This window comes from Microtus ochrogaster, chromosome 10 (assembly GCF_000317375.1).
Source record: "Microtus ochrogaster isolate Prairie Vole_2 chromosome 10, MicOch1.0, whole genome shotgun sequence".
Lineage (NCBI taxonomy): Eukaryota > Metazoa > Chordata > Mammalia > Rodentia > Cricetidae > Microtus > Microtus ochrogaster.
In genome coordinates, this window is record NC_022016.1 from 20,747,154 (window position 1) to 20,755,949 (window position 8,796).

Sequence of the window (8,796 nt, forward strand, 5' to 3'; positions counted from 1 at the left end):
TTTTTAATAATCGTGCTACACTCCTCCATTACCTTGGCCATGACTTCAGTAAATAAGGAATTATTTAAATGAGCAAATAAGAAAAAAAGCAGTATAACTATAAATGAGAAGATACGTAACCACCCATTATCCCTAAATACCTGGGAAAACATTGTGTGTGCATTGGTAATTTTTCCCCAAAACAAAAACAAAAACAAACAAACAAAAACAACCCTTTGGAAGCAAGAAAAACAGCTTAAAGTTAAAATCCTGGTCTGTTCTTACACAAAACCTCAGGTCAGCTCCCAACACCCTTGTTAGGCAGCTCACAGCCACCTGTAACTCCAGCTCCGGGGTCTCTGTGGTCTCTGGCCTCCATAGGTGCCTGCATTCACACGAACATATCCACATATGTGCATGTGTATGTGCATGCGTTCATGAAAACACACACACGTAATTAAAAATAATCTTGAGAATAGATTTCAGAAAGCAGTCCTCCAGTGGCCTCTGTAACAGAAGGAAGTCCTTGGCCTGGTAGCTATGCAACAGCAGAGCATGGCTGACTGGAGCCAGCGTGACCCCGAGACGAAGCAGAACACCCCCAGATCCCTGTGCTCTGAGCTCTTCCACTCCTGTTGAACGTCTTGATCTATGGGCTAGGTATGGCCCCCTCCACCATATTCCGTGTTCCATCTACACATCTCCCCAGGTTTAAAAAGACCTTTTTGGTTGTTGCTGTTCTAACCTTGGCCCTAGCTTCCTCTTCATTCTCAGCCATTTTTTTAAAAAAGAAATTGTTTAACTCTAGGCCTTTCAAACACTTTCTATGTGACAGTGACAGTCAGTTAATTCTAAGTAACTCTTGATTTAACTGAGTCTTTTTTTGTTAAATCACACCAATGATTTGTTCATACTAACAAATAGAATTATACCCCTAGGAATCAAAAATAAAAGATTCAACAAAACAGTATAGTATATTGAACCTATATGATATAGTTACATGGCCAAAAAGGACTATATTTTATTCAAGATGGGTCACCACTAGGGTGATAATGGATTCAGTCCTGATAACAGGAAAGGCTTATACTCGGTTACTCCCCTGTCTCTCAAGCACACTGCTTTCTATGCTGTGTCTTCCCGTGCCTCTTACTGCTTCCACCAAAAATAATTATGAGTTGCAGTGTGCTGATCCGTTTCACAATGCTGCTATCCCTAAAAAAGCTAAGGGTATCTGGGAATGCACCCATGTAAAGCCAGACAGTGGAGCCAAGCAGATCCTTAAAACCCAACTCCTGAAAACATTCACAGATGCGTCAGCATCTTCGTGTCTAGTTCTGCGTGAGAACAGAATGATGTACTGCGTCAGTCTTGATGACTCGGGTTAAATAACTCAAAAAGACTTAACTGAAGTTCTCTAGAAAGGCGACAATGCATAGAATTCCAGAAAATATTTCTACTTTTTTCTGTCCACCATTCGTCCCAGCACTGCCTACACAAAAGTCTTAACACATAGATAGGAGATGAGATTTTAGGATCCAAGCTAGAAGCTTAACAGAAACATCTTTTGTGTGTGTGTGTGGTTTTTCTGAGACAGGGTTTCTTTGTGTAACAGCATTGGCTGCTATAGAACTCACTTTGCAGATCAGGCTGGCCTCAAACTCTCAGGCATCCACCTGCCTCTGCATCACTAGTGCTAGGATTAAAGGCCTGTACCACCACACCTGGTCAAAACAGGAAACTATACAGGGAATAGGTGAATACCGAAAGGGGCCAGAAAAGATTCTAAGTCTGATCTAACTGGGCTGTAAAGGTTTGAGTGACCTCGTATGCAGTTTTCGATCCCTAGTGACCTTCTTGGCTCAAAACTAAACATCTTGAAGACAAACACCTCCTACCACACTTCACTAACAAAGGGTGAGGTCTCCATTTGTCAGATTTGGTAAGTGGAAAATTAGTCTGCCTGTCTCCCTGATCATTACTTTTAAGTAACTTGCAATGTTCTCCAGAGATGTCTCACTTGATTTTGTGAAAAGGTTTTTCACAACTATATTAGAAGAGAAAGGGAAGATCTCCAATGGGAGCTGCTGTGAGGATTTCTCCACCCATTGCTCTCAGTGACTTGAGTCCAGAACCACGGCCTTCCCACCAGCAGGCTCTACCTGTTGACCTGCAAACCTGTGCCCAGTAGAATGAAATAAAAGCTTATCCTTAAAACGTGGGTGGACAAAGCTAGCCATCACTGCCCCATTCCTCCCACCCTCTGTTCTTACCAGGCTGGCCTTGAACTCCCAATCCCCCTGGCTCAGCATCCCAAGCCTTGGGATTAGAGGCGTAGGCTACCATACCCCTGCACTTCCAAGGCTATGAAACTGCCTCTTCTAAGAGCCAACTTCAATTAACTGCACAGATTACTTTAGTCTCTACTGGGTTTGTGATATGTGCATTTGTGGCAAAATGACAATTCATGGTAATTAATTTTTGTTGCACAAATATTCATAAACTCACTCCCTCTGCTATAGTAAGCCAGAGAGAAAGAAAATGTCTGGAAGAAAATTATTCTTTTCTACTTCTCTAATTTTCAATTGAGCATTAACAATATGAAGTGGCGTATTGTTTGGAAAGAGTTGGACAGGTTTCTTTCTCAGCACTGCGCTTCACAGTTGGTCTGGACAGAGAGCCAATGCATAAAAAGAAAAAAACCAAAAACCATAAAATTTTCTAACCTAACTTTTAAGGTAATGAGGTCCTTCCATGAAAATGTGTCTCTTGGGTTAAGGGAAAACCCATTCAGCTCTACCCTGCCATGGAGAGGCATCTTCCGAAGAGAGAGGCAGATGCTGTCCAGTGGAGTGTCCACATCAGAAACCAGAATGTTCTCTGTGCTGACGGTGCACTGACCACCCTCGGCCACTCTCAGGGTGTTGGTGAATACCTTGAGAAAAGGAAGAACATATAAGGCTTTGTTCAATAAGATGCTGTTGAACATAAGGTCCTCAGATCCCTAGAAAACTTCCAGAACCATTCCCAAACATCAATTAACCTTTTGAGACTGTTTATAAGGTGATAAGGTAGAGCTAAATAATCTGTCTGAAAAATATTTTATTTGCATATTTTCAGTTCCAAGTTTTGATACATACAAAGACACAAAACCAGACCCCAATTTGAAAGCACGAGAGCCTGGGCAGCAGGGCCAGCAAAGGGGAGGCTGCTGCAGTATGAACTGAGAGAAAAACTCCTACCATCGTCCCACAGCCTTTGCCAAATCCCCATGAAGGAAAGGGTCCACCTCTTTTTTTAAACCCTAAAACCGTGGTTCTCAACATGTGGGCTGAGACCCCTTTAGGGTCAAACAACCCTTTCACAGGGGTCAGATATCCTGCATATCAGATGTTTACATTCTGATTCATAACAGTAGCAAATTTACAGTCATGAAGCGGCAATGAAAATAATTTTATGTTTGGGGGTCACCACAACATGAGGAACTGTATTAAAGGGTCACAGCATTAGAGAGTTGAGAACCACTGCCCCCAAAATTCTTTAAGACTTGGGAGGTTGATGGAAACGCCATTGTGTGTTTTGGAGACAGAGCAGGGACAGGGAAACTGAAGACAAGAAGGTTACAATTCCAGGGGAAATAGATTTATTCAAACATTAGACTTAAATATTAAAAACCATAGGGACGATTTCAATACAAAACAAAGCAAAAACCCCAGTGTTCACCTGACTAACAATTAAATCATAGGCACAAAGCAAGTTCGATGGAGCAGCTTCGTATATTTTATTACCACACTAAAAGTGGGCAAGACCTGTTCTGTGATTAAACAAGTGTAGAAAACTGTGATCTACAGTGTATTCACTACATTTGCAAGGTATGCACATGTGCTCCAGGCTCAGAGACTATAGCAGAAAACCCTATAGAGTTTACTTAGCACAACAGCTTTCAAAATTAATATTGCTACGTAGAAAGAAAAGACAGCAGATAGTTTTTGCACTTTAAATCGTGGGCTCTGACGGTTCCTCACAGAAGGCCCATGGCAAGCACACTTCCATACAAGGACAACTCTTACACAAAGAATCGCCTTTCTCAGCAAGATGAGGTCACAGCCTCCACCCTGCATACATCCTCCCCTGCTGATCAATGGGACACAGAATGAGGGAAGTCAATCATTCCAGAGCCATCAGAGACACTCGTGCCCATCTCCAGGGCAGCACCCTGGGTCATGGAAAGAAGACTCTAACTAGAATGTGGCTGCCTTCATTTTTAGTAAACTACCACCAGCAAAGGAAAACGCAAGAATAATTGACTTCCCTCTCTGCCGCCCACCCCAACAGTCCTTCCTAAATGCTTCCCGCTGATTTGCAACACCTCCATCTTCACGATGAGCAGAAGGAAGAACGGGACCCTTTCCAGAGGGAACATGCACCAACGGCCATGCACACGAGACCTATTTTCTCAGTGAACCAAGTTAGTCTCCCAAATAAGGAACACTGCATAAAATACGCTTTACTACATAAGGTGATTTTCAAAATATTTCTTTTAAAGCAAGTTCAACCCTTAAAATCCTGAGGGTTCATGAGTAACACTTAGGGGGGCCCAGGGTTGCATGGTGTCAACATGCACTAATGATTATCACTCAACTCAATTTCATATCGTACAAGAACCAATTCAATTTCAAATATTCTCAGTTCTTTGAACTACTGTTTCATTTGTCCTTAGCTCATAAACAAAGAGAGAAATCAATATCTGCTGTAGCCCTGAGTTCTCGCTATTTCATCTTCTTTAGGGCCAAAAAAAAAAAAAAACCAAAAAAAAAATCAAATGAAGATAACTCTTCCATCCGCTCCAAGATTACCTGCACACAGATCATCCTTCTCCAAGCTTAGAGGGGATTTTGTTTTTATTTTTTGCATAAAAGAAGACTTTTCAACAAGTTTTGAAGGGGAGGCTTCTGTTGGGGATCTAAATTTCATACATGGACAAGGGTGGCCTAACAAATCGAATCAGGTTCACTCGATAGCCGTTCGGACTTATATTCACCACCAGCACTAGGCCAGGTCTTCAGCGGGGAAGAGGGCCCAGATGGAGTTGGTGCAGATGCCTTCTGGTTGAAGAGCTGTCAACACTTCTTCAGCCACAGATTGCAAGCTCGCCAGCTTGAGAGACTGGGCCGCTGACATAAGTGAGCGCAGTGTGTTGTGGGGACTCTGAAAATGGACGCTCATCCCGCCCAGCAGCCACGCTGTCTGCGGGCTCAGTGCTAGTAGGGCTCTATATTTTCTAGAGAAACCCCAAGCCAGCCTTGTTAGGAAATCTTCTGTCCCTTGAAGTTTGCAACTTCACAACTTAAAGGATTAAAATAATATTATAAAATTAATAATTAATAAAAATACTTAGAGCCACTGAGCCATCTCCGCATGTTGAGTAAGTGTCTTCCCTTGGACCTTCCGGTAAGAAATCTGTTCGCTGACCCGAGGCAGGTGCAGCTGTCATGAGTCACCAGAAAAGAAAACATCAGGACTGGCCATATTCATGTAGTTAGATGCCTGGGGAAGTCACCAAGCTGGGAAGGTCTAGGGCTTTTTGGTCTATAACAAATGGGAGATAATATTCCTTTGTCTTTCCATTTTTAAGGGTAAAAAAATAATCCCAATAATAGTCACACTAATCAAGTATGGTAATCTGGGGGGGAGGGGTGACCCAGAAAAAAAATTCTCAAAGCAAACCAGCCTCAGAGAGAAGACATGGCAGGCAGCAATGCCTTTGTAGTTTGGTTTTAAAGAAAAACTCAGGCCCCTTCAGACTTCCCTAAACATGGAGCAGTGACAGGAGGTAAAACGGAAGGGTCCATCCTAATTCATTTTGGAAAATTAAAAAGCTTCTTTGGATCACACAGCAGCATAGCTGGCCTGTGGTGAGAGCAAATAGGTTCTTCTGGTTGCTAAGAGACCCATCATTTAATCTCCTTCCCCTGATCAACAAGGGGCGCTCCGCAGAATGAAAGAGATGTTGATAAGGCTTTGAAAACAATGCCAAACTCAACATAGAAAAATTCTCACCTTTCAGATAGGAAGCTCCACGGGAAGTAGAGTCTCCCACCCACCCCCACCCCTACTCATTTTCTATACTGCAGCAGGGAAATTAAAACATTACTCTTCTTTCTCTCCCTCCTTTTGGCCCTCCATATCAAACACGGCATACCTCAGGAACCTGATTGTCCACTGGGAGAATCGTGATGTTGAAGCAGATTCCGTGCAAGGTGCCTCCACGCTGGTTCCTGACAGACACTGTGAACTGCACATGTCGAGGGATGGGACCTATATCTTGCATGGGTGGCATGTAGGCCACTTTCATATGGTTCACAGCGTGCTGGGAAGCAAATGGAGACAGACATAGGCATTGGTTTGCGGAGATCGGAGTCCTTTAGTAACCTAAGTCTGAGACCACTGTGTGATCACTGATAAGGAGCACAGTAAGTATCAGCATGAATGGAAAGATTCCCAAGATTCTCCTTTGTAAACCACATTGCTGACACACGAGAGGAAGACTGACGAAGTCAGGCAGTATGTCAAATGATGGAGCCCAACCAACTCTGCAAAAGGCACACAGACTTTCCTCCGTCCCTCTATGCAGTCGCTGTTCTGACACAAACTGTGTAAGCCTGCAAGGCCTCTGCTTCCTTGTTAGTAAAGTTATCAAAACAGTAGCACTTAGCACATTTACAGCTTCGAACTATTAAGAAATCAGACATAATCAGCCCCAAACCACAGATGTCTGATACCAGACCCTCCCTGGGGTCTTCAGAGGAGAGTTGACAAGAGTGAGCAGAGGGGTAGGAAGGATTTAGGAGAGTGGCAAGTATTATGGGATAGGCTACAACCCCGTAAAATTACATACTGAAGTTCCTTAAAACCTTAGAATGTGAATTCATCTAGAAATCGAGCCATTTCAGAAGTTCGTAGTAGAAATACTTGAGTAGCATAGGTCCTCAAGCCTATAGAACTGGTCTCCTTGTAACAGGAAGAGACCAATGGGGGCAGACATGATTGACAGAAAACAAAGCTGAAGATGAAGCATTTTCACGCCAAGGGATACCAAAGACTGCTAAACAAAGCACCAGATGCTCATGAGCCAGGAGGAAGAACGGCCTGCAGGGCTGAGAGACCACACCTGCCAATGCCACGATCTCAACACTTCTAGCTTCAGGAAGTACAGGAAAACAGGGCTCTTTTTTGAACTACAAAATGTGTGGTAGTTTCTTATGATAACAAGACAGTAGAAGGATGCATGACCTACAGCTGGTAGAATGAAAACACAGACATGGGGCTGAAACCAGCGCCCAGCCACTGCCAAAATGATGATGCCAAAGGCCGTGCGGATTTATAGCAAGGTTTGTCATTACATTCGGTTTAGCAAAAGCCTTCCAAGCAGATATCACATGTTTATCAGAAGTGTTCATGCACAAGGCACTGTGGGAGAAGAGACTGGCTAGCATCTCAGTCCCAACACTGGGCAAGCCACACCTTCTCAGCAGATACGTTGCATATTTTGTTGGCCAACGTTTTTACAAATTCTCATACCTGAGTAAATGACCGCAGCCCCAGGGCTGTAGGGTTTTTGGTTAGCTTTGGTATGCTGTCCACCATGAATAACTTCCCGGCATCCAAGTGTCTAAGAAAAATACAGACCACATCAGCTTATTTTCCAGCTAAGAAAAATAAAATAAAATCACCCTTTGTTGGGGCACAAAGGTCCTTGCACCCAAAGACCACCAGAGAAACCAGGAATGTTAAACATGTAGCACTGTCCTCTCAAAGAAAAGGACGGATAACCTATTTTTCCATCCATAAGGCTGGAACTCGTAGGTGCTTAACAGCCTAGTGATCTGTGTTATCTGAAGGGCCAGGCCATAACAAGTTCCTACAACCAGGACCAGACATGGCTAACAGTCCAAATGATCTCTGTGCTGTCTGCCTGACCAGGACCATCCCTAGGCCCTTTAGCTGATGTAGGTAGCCTATCTCCAGACTTCATCTTCTTGGAAGAGACAACATGAGTTCTGATGTAATTATGCATCTTTGTGCCCCAGGGATTGTATTACACCAGAAAACTTTCCCCCAAATTGAACCGTGCTTAAATATGCTGGCAGAAAACCACTCGGCACAGACTCTCCAGAAGTTTGATCTAGACTGACTAAGTTGTTCTCACCTCTTCATGGTTTGTTTTCCTGACTTCCATGACAGTTACAGGGACCACTACACCACAACCAGCTTTTTAAAAACACCTCATTGTGGGGCAAAAGCAGATGGTCTATCTTTTTTAGACTCTGTATGTTGGAGGCTTGTAACCTGAAGTCCAGCATCTCCTATGCCACCCTCAGCATGAGTAAACAAAGGTTTTTTTTGCTGTGTCATGGTGAAAATGAATCATTTGTCTCATCCCAAGGGTTTTCTCACTGGTCATAAGAAAACCTAAGGGATAGTTATGCTACTGTTTTGAATTGATATCATAAAATATGAATACCAAGTAATCTGCCGTATCTAAAAATAATACTTTGCAGACTTCAATAAACATTAAAAAAATAAGAATTCACCTTAGAGAAATGGGATTTTGAATGTTTTGCTTAAGTTTCACTGTGCTGAAAAGTACAAGCTGTATGACAGTCACTAGCTGTCACTCAGTGAAGGTCAGGACAAATTTGTGATAAAAGTGAATTGGATGTAAGTTCAAGTCTGACCAGCGGAGAACTGAGTCACACTGCCACACAGTGACACACTTAGAACCAGTGCAACAGACAGGAGCTTTACACACAGTGACAC

At 43.1% G+C, this 8,796-nt stretch overlaps 1 protein-coding gene across 1 annotated transcript in view; it reads right to left on the reverse strand.

Annotated features, from left to right (window-relative positions):
• The window catches only part of Frem1 (FRAS1 related extracellular matrix 1), a 152,423-nt gene that overhangs the window by 87,319 nt on the left and 56,308 nt on the right, over positions 1 to 8,796 (reverse strand). The window contains exons 12-14 of the mRNA XM_005352752.3: positions 7,558 to 7,648; positions 6,179 to 6,346; positions 2,703 to 2,911 (exon numbers count right to left, since the gene is read on the reverse strand). Of these exons, the coding sequence (XP_005352809.1) occupies positions 2,703 to 2,911; positions 6,179 to 6,346; positions 7,558 to 7,648 (468 nt within the window). The remainder of the gene's footprint in view (positions 1 to 2,702; positions 2,912 to 6,178; positions 6,347 to 7,557; positions 7,649 to 8,796) is intronic.